This window comes from Mytilus edulis, chromosome 10 (assembly GCF_963676685.1).
Source record: "Mytilus edulis chromosome 10, xbMytEdul2.2, whole genome shotgun sequence".
Classification (NCBI taxonomy): domain Eukaryota; kingdom Metazoa; phylum Mollusca; class Bivalvia; order Mytilida; family Mytilidae; genus Mytilus; species Mytilus edulis.
Genome location: NC_092353.1, coordinates 4,611,855 through 4,628,662, shown reverse-complemented (window position 1 = coordinate 4,628,662; position 16,808 = coordinate 4,611,855). Strand labels below are relative to the sequence as shown.

General features: G+C 31.2%; 1 protein-coding gene across 1 annotated transcript; it reads left to right on the top strand.

The window, feature by feature from the left end:
* Positions 1-645: 645 nt before the first annotated feature.
* Positions 646-15,580, top strand: LOC139493188 (uncharacterized). The gene is made up of 5 exons (XM_071281379.1): positions 646-701; positions 1,834-2,114; positions 3,690-3,763; positions 3,981-4,067; positions 15,479-15,580. The coding sequence occupies exons 2-5, from the start codon at positions 1,847-1,849 to the stop codon at positions 15,542-15,544; spliced, it is 495 nt and encodes a 164-aa protein (XP_071137480.1). The 5' UTR covers positions 646-701; positions 1,834-1,846; the 3' UTR covers positions 15,545-15,580.
* The last annotated feature ends 1,228 nt before the right edge of the window (positions 15,581-16,808 follow it).

Sequence of the window (16,808 nt, the reverse complement as noted above, 5' to 3'; positions counted from 1 at the left end):
CTTTCAGTAGACATATATTCTTTAAGAGTTATTAAATATGTATCATCAAGAATTCCACGGTAATATAATAGCCGACAAGGCTATTTTCACTTGAATCTTACTGAAAGCAAACTATGTAAATTAATATTTGTACAATATTATTCGTTATAAAGTACGAAGAAAAATGATTCATTGAATTCGAAAATGTATTAGTTTTCATTTCTCAATTAAAACTATTGTCTTTTGTCTATTTTGAGAATTTGGTGTTTATAGTAGATAAAGTAGTATACCGCTGTCAAAAAGAATCGATTGAAAGAAAACACCTCAAATATTTAAGAGGAAAACAACGAAACAACACAAATACTAAAGTAGACCTGTTTAGTCTCTGTTAACAATGTTGATAACTATAGTTTACTTGGGACGATTAAGAGCTTAACATATTGTAGATATATGTTTTTTTATTATTATTAAAGTATGTATACCTAATGATTGATTTCTTTTTCTTTTTATTCCGACAGTATGTACAAGGTAAATACCAAATTTTGTAATATGAAACTGAAATTGAAATCAACTATCTTCCTTCTTTGTAAAGGTCAACAATAGCGTGTCTCAGCTGCCGTAGCTTTTTTGAAATGCGCAGTTAATAAGTGTTATACATAAGTGTTCATTACATTTCAAAATCATTCTGAGATCTGGTGATCGTAGCTCAAGAAACTAAGAAGGTAAAAGCTTCGCAATACAATTATCTAAAAACATATTTATATATTCATCGGTAAAATTAAACTTTTATCAGAATGTATTATACCTGGAAATAATTTTAAATATAGATTTTATTGTGTGATACTTTAAAATTAATTATTGTTATCAAAAGGGATACTTTGTAACATTATAAAGAATAACAAGTAAGATAATCTTAATTATACTTTATGTTATTTGTAGAAATGAATCATTTCGGTATTACATGATCTTCTTCCAAAAATTAGTTTGACTTCAAGCAATGAACCGTCAAAAAAAATATGTTTATTTTTGTTTCCGCCGAAACGAAGAATAAGTTTGAAGCTTTTTGAAGAAATATTTCTAAATGTTGTTAATCAAGAAATTAATTAAAATATTGATCAAAATGTTTTCTTTTACTTATAGTGTGCCTGCTAAATCAGTATTTAATTTTGTCCTATAAAACAGAAAGTAGATAATCAGAAAAGGATGGTAAAATGTGGATCTTTTTCTTCCCGAAGGAAACATGGGAAACTTGTCAGATTTTCGCTACTATTTTGTCAAAATGTGTGCAATTTGGGTACTAGGTGAATTTTGGTACTGGGAAGTTATTTGTATACTCTGTATTCCGTAAAACGTCTCGGACATATTTGCCCTCAATGTTCTTCAATTTTGTACCTACTTTTGCTTCTTCAATCAATAGTCTTTTGTGCATAATGGTAAGAGCTTGGTATCTTTGATGAGCTTTTTTTTTTTAATTTATATTGATTTAAAACGTTTCAGAGCTTGACAAATTATACACAGACCTGACTTTATGCTGTCTTCTTAATACCTTTTATTTATGTCGTTAGGTTGTAGTTTGATTGACCTTTATCAAACATCTTCGTTTATTTGAGTTCATATTTTTACCACTCCTCTGTACCTTTTTATAAATGTTACATATATTAATTGACACTGCAGTAGGATAAGAAATCAAGCAACTTGGCAATCGTGATGCTCATGGTTAGAAAGTAAGTCTTGCAATCAGTTTGTACTCTATAAACTTGCATAGGCATTCACACGAATACACAAATAGCAATAAATGCATGAACGTGTTGAAATAAATTCATATACACATTAGATAATCATATTCCTTTGTAGGTTGTTCTATAGTATGTTGTTCGTAGTCCAGTTTACTTTGCTAGTTGTTGTCATCAAGCATGTTTCTGGTCAAACTTGTCTTTCGAATGAGTCTAAGGAAGATTTTGACAAATCAAGACAAGCCTTGACGGATGTACAGGAAAATATCGGAAAAGTTCTCAACAAACTCGAAAAGGACAATAAAAAGACACTAAACATGTTTAAAGAAACTCTTAACACAATGGGTCAAAAGATAAAGAAACTTGATAATGATTTTAAAGTCCTTGGAAAAGATTTTCGAAGTAAGTACACATTTTAAAAGTAGAGGCTCCAAAGAGCCTGTGTCGCTCGCATGATATTTATTTACAATTGATGCATGAAATAATGCAACCTGTGTACTTTTGCTCTAGTTTCAGAGATACAAGTCAAAAACTGCATCCCCCCTATGTTCTATTTTTAAGCCATGTCTGCCATGTTGGTTGACAGGCAGGGTCATCGGACACATTTGTAGCTCACCTGACCTAAAAGGTCAAGTGAGCTTTTCTCATCACTTGGCGTCCGTCGTCGTCCCTCGTCCGTCGTCTGTGGTATGTCGTCCGTCGTTAACTTTGACAAAAATCTTCTCCTCTGAAACTTATGGGCCAAATTTTACCAAACTTTGCCAAAATCATCACTGGGGGATCTAGTTTCAAAAATGTATCCGATGATCCCACCAGCTAACCAACATGGCCGCCATGGCCAAAAATAGAGCATAGGGGTAAAATGCAGTTTTTGGCGTCTATCTCTGAAAATAAAGCATTTAGAGCAAAATTGACACTTGGTAAAATGTTCATCCGGAAAAACCTATCTGTCCTGAAATTTTGAGACGAATCTGTCAAGCTTTGTTAGATTGCTGCCCCTGAATTATTAGTTATAAGAATTTTGCAGTCTTTGTTATTATCTTGAATATTATTATAGATAGAGATAAACTGTTAACAGCAATAAGGTTCAGCGAATTAAGATCTACATATAAGTCAGCATGACCAAAATGATCAATTGACCCCATAAGAAGTAATTGGCCTTTAAATTAAAAAAACATTATTGATGTTTACCAGTTTATCTTTATCTCTAATAATATTCAAGATAGTAACCAACAATTGCAAAGTTTCATTAAAATTACCAATTTAGGGGCAGCAACCTAACAAAGGGTTGTCCGATTCGCCTGAAAATATCAGAACAGATACATCTTGACCTGATAAACAATTTTTACCTCGTGTCAGATTTGCTCTAAATGCTTTGGTTTCAAAGATATTAGCCAAAATCTATATTTTAGCACTATGTTCTATTTTTAGCCATGGCGGCCATCTTGGTTGGTTGGCCGAGTCATCTGACACATTCTTTTAAACAAGTTACCCAAATGATGATTGTGGCTAAATTTGGTTATCTTTTGGCCAATTATTTTCAGAGGAGATGCTTTTTGTAAAAGTTAACAACGACGACGGATGACGACGACGAATAACGATTGTGTATCCATAGACAAATTGAACGAACTGATTTTTAGATAGTAAGACATTATTAGAAGATAAAGATCCTTTTCAATGAGAGAGTCTTCCTTCAATTGCAATTTGCAAGTATGCATACTTGTTCTTACACATTTAAAGTCACGTTAACATCTTTTCATTAGAGGCAAACGATCAAACAAAATGTCATGAATATGACAGTTCTTTTTCAATTGGTTTGATGTGTATAAGCGTTTGATTTTGCAAATGATAGGGAATTTTCAGATTTGAGTTTTTCTTGGAGTTTGATATTTTGTTATTTTATTTTTTGTCCAGATTTTCCAATTATTTCATTTGACACGAGACAGAATGCCAAATGTATGTTTGTATTAATTTCAGAAACAAAATGGCACAAATATGACGGACATTGTTACTATTATAGTTCCGAAAAAGCAGACTGGTTTACAGCTGAAGTGAGTAACAGTTCAACAAATAATTCGTTTGTTTTCATACCACATGCATGGTTACGGTATCGTTCAAGTATCGAAAACAATCGATATCATTAAAATCATAAAAACAAAGCAGTTAACACTTGATTTAAATAAACAATTAATATACATTTCAATGCATATAAGTTGTGTGAAGCCTTACTCAATATGCATTTAACTACCAACATTTTTTCTCAAACAGAGAAAATGTAGAGAAATTGGAGGATATATTGTCAAAATTGATGACAAAAAGAAAACAGCAACATTGAAGCAAATAGAGCAAATAAAAGTGAGTATTTTTCATGGTGTCTTTTAAAAATTGGGAGCCTCTAAATTTCAGTTTATGCAACATAAAACTAACGTTTAGTCTAATCAATTAGCAAATGTAAATATATTAACGTTGCAGGAATATACAAAATTTGTATTCGTATGCACTTTATAATTTGGATAAAATTATTAGGTGAAGAGATCTCTATTATTAATATATCATAGACACCATCTTTACTCGGTTGGCCTTTATTTGATATGTATGTTGTAATAACTATAACGCAAATGATCAATGTGTGGTAGCCACATTATTCTGTCCTCCATACATTGATTATAGTTTTCAATGGAAAGCAACTTGTAATAGGTTCCTTGATTCTATTTGGAGCAATACGCTGATAGCAATATAATTGTACTCTTTCAGTTCTTGTCAGGGATCGTTTTTCTCAGTCTTAAGATATATATGTTATTTACATATCTTAAAGACATTTAAGTAATGCTTTTTTGAATTATTTTTCATACTTTTTTTGTGACAATTGATTTGCTTGGCCAAACTGTTTGAAAATCCAAAACCTATTACAAATACTGAAGAGCTGATAAAATCAAAAAGGGCACAAAGAGAACCATTGCAATTGTAAATGATGAAATGTTTGTAAACCTTATTTTAAGTTTAATACGATATAATGGAAACTATATTTATCATTAAGTATCCTGCCGGCCAGGAACCCAGTCAACTAAATCGAGTTGACTTGATCAAACTACGTCAAAGACTGGACATGTAGTGGAAAACAAACTTTGTTTCCAAAAGCGTTTGCTCGGAAAACAATCGCAGGAGTTATACTTTGGACAGTCTCAAACGAATGTTTATCTATTCAAAACACATGATTAAATTTGAAATATATGAATTAGAAATATGAAATATCTTTAATATGCAAGAAGGAACTTAACACTACGATTGTTTGGTACGAAGTGAAGGCTATCCATATATTTTCCCACTAACGAAAATATTAACAGCTCTTTTCGATGAAACGACGGGAAATTTAATATGCTATATGTACCGTTAATAGACAATTACTACTCGTGCGTCAATATCTCTCCTGGTGATATTTGTGCATTTACCAGTTAATTGGTAAGCAGATAAAACATATCTAGAAATCATTCATTTTATGTTAATATGAAATTGACTTAATTCACACATATTCCTATGGACTTTTGTGTCGGTGGGTTGCATATTCCTTGACCCAATTTATCTTACATTTCTTTTATTCATATATGTTTATTGAGAAATACATTTAGGAGGCAGTCCGTATGTTTAAAGCTATAATTGAAATGACCAAAGACTATACTTTCTATATTGTAAATGCCTTGTCCTGGATTATTGTGTTTACTTAATGAATGGCCATTATTTATTTTGAATTTATTGAACAATAAAGTTAGTTGAATTAATAAATAATTTTATGGCTCAATGAATTCAAAATAAATTATTGCAATTCATTATAAATAAATTTCTATCAAATATAAGGTTCAAAGAACTTTTAATATTATTCATATTAACAACAACAACGTGCACACATGTTGGCGTATGAATACACGACGTCAGAGTGGGCGAGTCGCCATAAAATTGACAACATTGAAAATAAAAGTAATACTTTTAACCAATCAGAAGACAGTAAATACATCAAATTTATTTATATTTTAATGAGTACAATATGTCCCTAGCAACAACCTTGCCTGCCGTTTTAATCCTCATTGAACAGCTGGGGAAAGCCATAGCAGATATATTTAATACTTTGAGATGTGCCTCGTTTTAACTTGCAGGCTTTTATTATTGGATTGGATTAATAGATCTTAAAGAAGGTGAATGGCGCTGGACGTATGACCAGATGAAAGCTATGTTCACTGCATGGCATCCGGGTTACGATTCAAAGGGCACTGACAGAAATTGTGTGCTGTTGCATGGTAGTAGAACAGACTGGTATGAAACCGACTTTCATACCAAGACAAACTACATCTGTGAAAGCAATTTCTGTAAGGCCTTTATTTTAAAGATGTCTTTTAAACGATTCAATAATCTTAGCCTTTAAGTTTTATTCATGCATGATGCCTATAAGTGACCGTGTTAATAAGTGAAAAGGTCTAAAAAAAGATAAAAAAAAATTTAGTTCTGTACATAATAACTGTTATATTTCAATTTTCAGCTTATCGTACATCTATCAAGTGTTTTGCAGTTAATTCACCTAGCTGCTTGATGTAAAAACTGGAAGTGTCTAATAAAAATATGTCTTATATTACCGACGAGACAACTAATGACATAGATACATTGCTATAGATCACAATAGTGCCTTCACCAATGAGCAAACCAAATATTTTATAAGAAGCTATAGGCCCATCCATGACGTGAAATTAAACAATTTGAACGACAGAAATACCAGCAATCTGATTAATTCAAAGCAAAAAACAACGAACCACAAAGTTTAAGAATGTATATATAAAAAAAAGAGACAAAATGTAATGATTCCAGATATATAAGGTAATTACTGAAAGTAAGGTTAAAACCAAATACAATTAATAAAGACATTATGTTACCCAGATAAAAATATTAATAAGTTTACGTACAGATGTCGTTTTTATTATCTGTGTATTGTTCGCCAACAACACTATGATCAAAAGAAATTAAGAATAGGATAAAATGTTATCATGTTACTGTACATGTGTTAACGCTAATTTGTGTATTTCGTGCATCTTCATTTGGGGCTTTTTATAATATTAGTTATGTTTAAATATGATATTTTTTATTTAAATTTCAATTTCAATATTTGTCCATTTTAGTGATTTTACTGACATGTGAACTTCAAAGAATTTTCTGTATAAATAACATTATTTTTGAAATACTAAGGCTTTTCTATCTTAGGCATAGATAACCTTAGCTGGATTTGGCAAAACTTTTAGGAATTTTGGTCCTAAATGCTCTTCAACTTCGTACTTTATTTGGCCTTTTTAACTTCTTTGGATTCGAGCGTCACTGATGAGTTTTTTGTAGACGAAACGCGTGTCTGGCGTATATACAAAATTTAGTCCTGGTATCTATGATGAGTTTATTTACAACCACTGGGTCGATGCCACTGCTGGTGGAAATTTATTTCCCCGAGGGTATCACCAGCCCAGTAGTCAGCACTTTTTGTGCTGACATGAATTATCATCGATATGGTTATATTTATAAATTAACTGTTTACAAAATTTAGAATTTTTGAAAAACTAAAGCTTTTCTACCTCAGGAATAGACTAGCTTAGCTGTTTTTGGCAAAACTTTAAGGAATTTTGGTCCTCAATGCTCTTCAACTTCGTACTTTATTTGGCCTTTTTAACTTTTTTGGATTCGAGCCACACTGATGAGTCTTTTGTAGACGAAACGCGCGTGTTGCGTGTACACAAAATTTAGTCCTGGTATCTATGATGAGTTTATTTACGTGTCATTATATTTTCATAAAGGCAGACATTTGTTTCAAGATAATACGTTTGATAAATAATGGAGTCACAGCTTTACATAGTTCTTATGTTGTTTTTTTAAGTTAAGAATAATTAAACCTTTCGTCAATTCAATGAGCGCTTTTCAACTTACAACTCAAGCAACATATTTTAGATTTATTCCTTTGTTAAAGGGAAACTTCGCAAAAAAATCAAAAATTGATATTATGTCCATTCTGTATAAAAAGGCTAAAATTTATAGATATTAAAGTTTTATTCCGCTAGATAAGAGATCAACATCGATTTTAAATTTTGAGTATCAATTTTCTACGCTCCGCCATTTTGTCATCTTCTACGATTATAAAATTGAGAAAGGAAATGGTGAATATGTCAAAGCGACAACCACCCGACCATAGAGCAAACAACAGCCGAAGGCAACCAATGGGTCTTCAATGTAGCGAGAATTCCCGCACCCGTAGGTGTCCTTCAGCTGGCCCCTAAAATATGCATAATAGTACAGTGATAATGGACGTCATACTAAACTCCGAATTATACACAAGAAACTAAAATTTAAAATCATACAAGACTAACAAAGGCCAGAGGCTCCTGACTTGGGACAGGCGCAAAATTGCGGCGGGGTTAAACATGTTTATGAGATCTCAACCCTCCCCCTATACCTCTAGCCAATGTAGAAAAGTAAAAGAATAACAATACGCACATTAAAATTCAGTTCAAGAGAAGTCCGAGTCTGATGTCAAAAGATGTAACAAAAGAAAATAAATAAAATGACAATAATACATAAATAACAACAGACTACTAGCAGTTAAGTGACATGCCAGCTCCAGACCTCAATTAAACTGATTGAAAGATTATGTCTTCATCATATGAATATCAGGTACAATCCCTCCCGTTAGGGGTTTAGTATCATACTATCATAAAATATATGAGAAGAACATAACCCGTGTCATGCCAACAACTGTTTTTTTAGAAATAAATGTGTTTAGTTCCGATGCAAAGACCCTATCAGTGAATCAATGTTAAAGCCAAAATATGCAATCTTTAATGACCTGACAACAGTATCGTAACTATATCCCCTTTTAATAAGTCTATTTAAAGGTTTTGTTAGTTTCTGAGGAGAATACTGACATTTTTGTGCTTTATAAAGAATATTTCCATAAAATTTTGGATGTGAAATACCTGTACGTATAAGATGTCTGCATGTTGAGTTATATTTACGAATTATTTCCTTATACCGGTGATAAAATTTAGTAAATGTTTTGACCAGTTTGTGATATCGAAAACCCTGGTGTAATAATTTTTCAGTAATACATAAATTTCTCTCGCTAAAATCTAATACATTGTTACATACACGAGCGAATCGTACAAGTTGAGATATATAAACACCATAAGATGGTGACAAGGGAACGTCACCATCTAAAAATGGATAATTAACAATAGGAAATGAAAAATCATCTCTTTTATCATAAATTTTTGTATTAAGCTTCCCGTTTATGATATAGATATCAAGATCGAGGAAAGGGCAGTGGTCATTGTTATCATTAGCTTTATTTAAAGTAAGTTCTACAGGATAAATTTCTTTAGTATACATACTGAAGTCGTCATTATTTAGAGCCAATATATCATCCAAATATCTAAAAGTATTGTTAAATTTTTGTATCAAATGTTGTTTTGATGGGTCTTTGCTAATTTTAGTCATAAATTGTAACTCATAACAATACAAAAACAGGTCCGCAATAAGTGGTGCACAGTTAGTCCCCATTGGAATTCCAATAACTTGACGATATACGGAATCTCCAAAGCGAACAAAAATGTTATCAAGTAAAAATTCAAGTGCATAAATAGTATCAAAGATTATAATCACGATATGTCTATAAAACACAAAGAACCAAAACTACAGTAACCGATGTAGTCGTAATTGCGTGTCGATATCTTGTCAATCGTACGATTGTTTTATCTGACTAACCATAAACTTGATACGGAAAATGCTGAGGGAAAATGACCATTATTATATATCTGTTATTTTTAAACTGTTAATATTGGAATGAGTTAAAAAGTCAAAGTTCAAATAATAAATAAGTGTTCCGTGAAAATTGTTTTCATAATTCTTTAAAGTAATAAACTTTATTCAAATAAATTCTGATCTTTCCTCATCTGATCACCAGCATGGCTAAAGGTATTACTCCCAAAGGTATTGTGAGGGGTGTGAGGACTCAGGTGACACGTCCAGGTATTCAAGCGATTTCCTGTCGGGCTTGCAAGTTCATGCATCGTTTCACTTCTGTAGGTATTGATCAGTGTACACGGCAGACTAATAACTTTCCATTTTGAACTATCAGGTGTATAATACACATCTCTGTCTTGTGTGTCCGAAAGTGATATGATGCCAATAACTTACTCGTACGCTTGTTTATAAAAAACATTTCTGGTGTAAAGAATATTATTTATGAAAATATAAAAAATACCACAAAAAAAAAAAAAAGATTTGAAGAAATAAAAATCTATATACATATTTTTTCCGAGGGTTAATTTGGGAAAATGTAATTTGTCAATAGTAAAGGACAGACTGGAACATACCAAAAATATTGATTTAAAAAATGTACGCACTTGTCGATGTTGGCTTATACGCCTGGATAGAAAGTTACGGAACTATAGTGCAATTCAAAATATATACATGTATCAGACTATATTGTATACCAAAAGAAGAAGAAGAAGAAGAAGAAGAGAACCAGTTTGATTTAAATACAGGTCGATATATATCTTGCTTTGGTTCATCGAAGTTATGAACATAGTAAAATCCCAGTTTTATATATCAATTAGATTGTTCTCGAATAAAGGAAGAAATTCGTCATCATCACAATTGTTCCGACATTCATGTAAAATATATGCAACTGGACGTACACTAATAATCCCAAAGGGGTGTGAGTATTTTCTAGGAATACTATTGAGTATTAAAGTTTCAAATCAATTTCGGGATTTATTTTCTTTCTTGCCGTGATATGATAGCAATTAAAAGAATAAACTGCTTATCCGCTTTAGTGGTATTCTTGCCAGTTGAACAGCTTTTTATAAGTTACATTCAAAAATAGGGAAAGATGACATAAAATTCGTTGTCTTTTGTTTTTGAACATCGTTGGTCAAATAGATAGAGTATTATACGTTGTGAGACGAGGACTATTTCAACAAATACTATAAATACAAGTGGAAGTTTTCGTTTTTTGCAATTTGAGAGTAAATGATGTATCAAACGTTCAAGAATACGCATGTAAAATGTGTCACTGGATATAAAAAAAAAAATCAATCTCAAAACCTACTTCCGTATGGAACTTCCCCTTTCAGTGACCTGCAAATTTAACAGATGATACACTTTATAAGATGTACATGTCCAACAACGACCCACTGCTCTACATGTGTTACTGACAGCCTAAGATAGTAATTCTTCTGTTAGGTCAATTCTCTTTCGAACAATACCAGAAAACATGGAAAATAAGTTCTTTAAATTTTGACTCTGGAATTAACACCAGTTTTTCGTGCGACAAACTTTATTTCTGCCGGGCGATGAGCAGACATCGGGGCGGAAAACAATAAACAGATAGGTTTAATATTTGTTCATTCATTTAACATGTATAATATGAATACGATTGTACTTAAAAAAACTTATATAGTTAGTTTCAAAAACAAACGGGTTCAGACAAACTGTTCGGAAATCGATGCTGTTACTAATGCATTCACCCAATTCAATTGTGGCGTAATCAATTCCATTAAAGATTTGATGGTCAGTTCTTAATCAGTTTAATGATCTTTCATCTTGTTTAATGTGACACTTTATACGATACTTTAGTTGCACAGTTGAACTGCAATAGTTTATCCAAATAATCTAAGACCATTAATCAATGCCTTACATAAATTAAGAACATGTGTTTATAGCTGGATCTTGTGAGAAACTTTAAGTATTGGTCAGAGATATGAGAGTAGTAGCTTGAAGTACCAAGTTGTATGTACGAACGTTAATTGGAAATTATGATTAAGAATATTTATTATACATGTACTGTTATATAAAGATTATATATATATGATTAAACATGTGAACATTAAATGGACTTCGTTATATAGACAGTACTAAGTGAGCTTACGGAGAAACTTTACAATAACTAGTTCCCTATGTAACGGGCAACATGGATTACGATCCCGGATACGTAGATCCGATATGATGACATAGTTCTAAGACACACACAAGAAAGCCCCGTTATACAATATTACCATCAAAGAGAGTAAATTCGTGGCAACAAAGACATTCTGTTAATAACGGCATAAGTATGCATTTAGTACACGAACACCAATCTGTGTTTTAAAAACTAGAGATGGTTGCTAAGGATATCTTGATTTCGGGAACTTTCTGCAGCTTCCATTTCATGGAGCTCTTCTTCGGTATACTCTGGCTCTAGTGCGTACCCAAAATGACCATACTCGTCAAAATCTGACTCTTTTGACTGACTGGAACCACTGTTATAGTACTATCATTCTCCGAACAAGACATTTTTAGTTATGATTTTATGATAAATTTTTGAACCATATATAAACTGTTCTATAAAAACAAGCACGCAAAAATCATAAGATAGACATATAAGTAATATGTGAGTAAAGTTAATTGAATCATTTAAGTTAATATCCTTTGGTCTCGAATGTAGTTAACTAATAAATGTGTTTTATAGGATAGCTCAAATCCTCATCCAAATAATATAATCTAGTATATGACATAACCCCTTCCTACTACACCGAGTTTTAATGCCAAGCGGTAGACATATTTTAGGTACCAATTAAGTAATTGAATGAGTAATAGATAACAATAATTAATCATAAATGTGCAAAGATTTAAAAACAAAAGTATTTTTTCTTTGTTCGTACATATTATACTCCGCTTCGGTAGAGTTATCTACTTATCTTCAGATAGTTTCAGATATCAATTATTACATGGCTTTCAAAAGTCTAAATGTAAGTGTTCTCGTACATTTTTTGCCTAATAAAGAAAATCAAAATGCTTTGGTAAAGCTATTTCTAATTTCCCCTTTTTAATGAGACTTGAATCAAGGACAAGAGGTGTATATCATTTCATTCTGACACATGAATTAAGTTTCCCGTCTTTAACCGAAAATTGTTTATTACTTAGTAAATTAATTTATTTGAATTGAAATAAATGATACAGCAAATATAATTAAATAATTCCACGGCGATCTATTTTTATTTGTCACAAACTTGAATGGTTCATTCCCTCTATTCCCACTTTTTATAAATCTGGTAAGAAAAATTAAAATTTCATGTGGGAATAGAAGGAAAACTTGTGCAAACAAAGGATTATACTGTACAAACATTTTTTAATCAACTGTTAATTGACCAGTGTTTTTTTTTTTATTATAACAGGTAATAAGTTATTTTTGCATCTGTATGAATTCTGGTTTTTTTTAAAACAAAATAAATAATGAAGTAAAGTTAACAGTTTTCACCCATTATTTTATATCTTTGATTATTGGTCCAAGTAATTATGTTTTAAAATATACTTTTACTCCACATCTTAAGCCAACAGGAATCACCAAAAGCATTAAATTATCGTTAATTTAAAGTTACTTTGGAGTTTGAGAAATATTTATTTTGGATGAATGGCAGATATCCTTATTTCTTAAATTTGGAACTTTGAACATGAAATCTCCAATAGAAACTGGAAGATGACAAAACATAGAAAGAGAAAACTGAAAATGTGTATTGTGTTAATATTCAGATGCCATTGGTGATGAATACCATTACATTTTTAATTGTTCAGCTTTCGATAATTGTAGAAAACAATGTATTGCATTTTACAATAGAAATAGAACAAACACATTGAAGTTTTATGACTTAATGAATTCCCCAAAATGTACAGAACTGAACGAACTTTGTAAACTTATAAAGGAGATCAATAACAAATTGAACCTTTCTGGGTGAACAATTGTGAATGCCTCTATCTACTTTCGTACATTATATATTTATGTAATTGTATTGAAATATGTAAAATTATCTCTATACCTTTCTGTTATTTGGTTTGTGAGAATAAAGATTTATATATATATATAAGATTATACTTGGTTATAATATTATTTATATCATGATTTATTAGTAAAGCAGACAATTTTTTAAAGTTACAAATTCAAAAATTTAAAAATAAATCTGACTCCAATCTATTTATCATAATTTTTCTCTTTTTTTAAGTATTAATTTGATGAAAAAAGAAACATATTACAAATAAACAAGGTATTATACCTAAACAGTGTACCAAATATGTTATGCTTTAAAAAAAAAGTACAGGTAAATCTTAGGTGAAATTCTAATTAACCCTGATTGTTATAAAAACAAATTATTTATCAAAACATCTATTGTTATTTGCAAGTGGGAATAGAAGGAATAGTATTTTTAAAAAGTGGGAATAGGAGGAAGACACCACTTGAATTAGTATTATAGATGTGTATATTGAATGCTCCCTTGTTTTATAATCCACTGATCCGAATAGACAGTCACACCTGGCAAGGTGTGCCCTAGAGGCGTGGTTAAATACCGAAGTGCAAATAACAATTTACCTTTCAACAAGCCATCTACGAGTATTCAATTTGCCACAGAACCGTGAATACACACATCGTATAAATCTAGTCATAGCAGAGATAGTAAAAGGTCAATAAGAGTACACCAACATATTGTCTTTACAGATTATTGTACTTTAATTTGTTCACCTAATATATCAGTCCGAAAATGCATTAATTAATAAATTTATAACTTTTTTGGTTGTCTACAAAAATAATTCGAATATATACGTTTAACATAGAAAATTTATCTCATGAATGTGTACAATTGAACGTCTGTGCGTCTTATCTTCTTATTATCGGATGTTTATTAGATAAACCATAAGTCATCGGCGCGCTTACGATTACGTTTAAATATCATTAAAAACCAAGACTTTTACTGATTGTATTTTAAATCCCGGCATGCAAAAACCAGGAGAAAACGTCACGACCTACAGGAAGTAGTTAATAATTTTTCATTAATTGTTGAATTTCTCCTTTATTACTGGACATATAGCGATAAAACTTTGTGAATATATATATTTTGTCATAATGAACATATTTAAACCATAAGTAAAAAATCGCGAATTTTCCCTTTAATCCTTTTTAAAGTGCTAATTGTATTTTTCATTGTCTTTCGATAATTCCGTTACTATTTTTATTTTATAACCTTGATTTAAATATGCTTTCTAAAGTTTTGACGTCAGTGAGAGTTAGGCATTCGAACTGACAACATTTGTTTTCACATAAGCAACACGACGGGTGCCACATGTGGAGTAGGATCTGCTTACCCTTCCGGAGCACCTGCGTTTTTTGGTGGGGTTCGTGTTGTTTATTCTTTCATTTTCTGTGTTGTGGCATGTGTATTATTCTTTTTTCTGTTTGTCTTTTTCATTTTTTGCCATGGCGTTATCAGTTTATTTTCGATTTATGAGTTTGACTGTCCCTCTGGTATCTTTCGTCCCTCTTTTATCATCGTCATCCATATACGGTTCATATTCCACTTATATCATTCGTATTCTTGCTGATACCATGCAACATCCAAATACTTATTGCATAACTGAAAGTGAAAAAATGGGTTAACAAATATAGATCCAAAAAAGGAAATAGATCTATTACAATGAACTATTTTCTTTTTAATAGTGACTTGCTTCGGTAGTTTTCTATGTGAAAAATAAACAATGCATGTTTCCTTTTATACAATATAGATATTTACCCTTAGTTGAACATGTAGAAATCCAAGCCGTATTTGGTTCGTATTATGTCAAGTCTATTTTTCAAAATGCCTATATATATCTATTTTTTTTTTCGATTCGCTTTATTTTACTTTAAATTCCTAAATATTTTACTATGTTGTTTTACTTTTCAGGTTTTTAAACGATACACTGAAGAGAAAACACTAGAACAAAGACAACTAAACCGGACACTGCTATAAACATGATAAATGTATAATAAAATGAGAATAAAAGATATAGTCTTCTCTTTACAGATCTTATTCAAATATATTCATTTCTATATCAAACACAACGGGAATGTTTAGTTAATAATTTGACGGTTTTGAAGATATTATGTTTGACAGATGTTACATGATGGTCTACTCGATCTGTATTAAAATCCATATCAGTACTTGTTTTCAATGTTCTCATGAAATGGTTTTACTTAACTTTATAAGATATCTTAATTTCACTATTTCTTCCTAATTCAATATATCTTTTTGACCAAATAAGTTGGATTGTATTCGGGGGGTTTCATTCATGTCGACCGATAATTTTAGGAAGCAAATCCATATGCCATGAATAAGAAGGGTTTAACAAATTGTAGATCTTGAGTGAAATACAGTTCGACTGTCATACAAGCGATAAGTTCTGCAAGCTATAAAGCAAGGTAAGAGTTATACATTTGGAAAGGTCAGAAATATAAAAGTTGTTTTCTATTCGTTCAGTTTTGAATTTCCCTTGCAATTCGGTATTTATCTTTCTGGTAGGGATAATTTCTTTCTTTTCATATTTGAAAAATTAAAATGAAACTATAAAAGAGAGGCGAAAGATATCAGACATTTTGTTTGCCAAAAGGTTATTCAAACTCAAAAGACAATTACAAACTGCATGGCAAAAAAGAGAGACAAAGAACAGAACATAAAACACAACACAGAAAACTGAAGACTCAAATACACGAACCCAACCACAACCACTTGCGGCATTTTTCCTGTTGTTCATGAATGTTTTAGGTTGCATTCCTGTAAATATTGACAAAGCAATTTTACGGCTAAAACTGTACCACTTTTACTATGAAGTTTTGAAATTTTTTTTTATCCTAGAATTGAAAGTTCATATGCACCACAATTTTTTTCAAAGGTCAAAATATAGAGCTGTGCGGCATATTTTCAATGTTTATATGCCCTGAACTTCTCAGAGTTTAAACTCACACTAATATACTTAACTCCCCCTACCTCGAATGAAAAGTTACCACATATTTCAATGTAAACAATATGCACATGTTTATTTACTGGTAAAATTCCAAAGTTATGTCTCTGTGAGATGGAAAACAGAGAGCATAACTGGGAACCAGTATGTAAACAAAATTAATTTTCTATGAATATTCAAGATCTCCCCAAAAGAGGCGTGTTTTGAGAAACTGCTGTATTTACAAAGTGCAACTTATAACTAAAGAATGGTAAAAGTATTGGCCCAGACTTAATT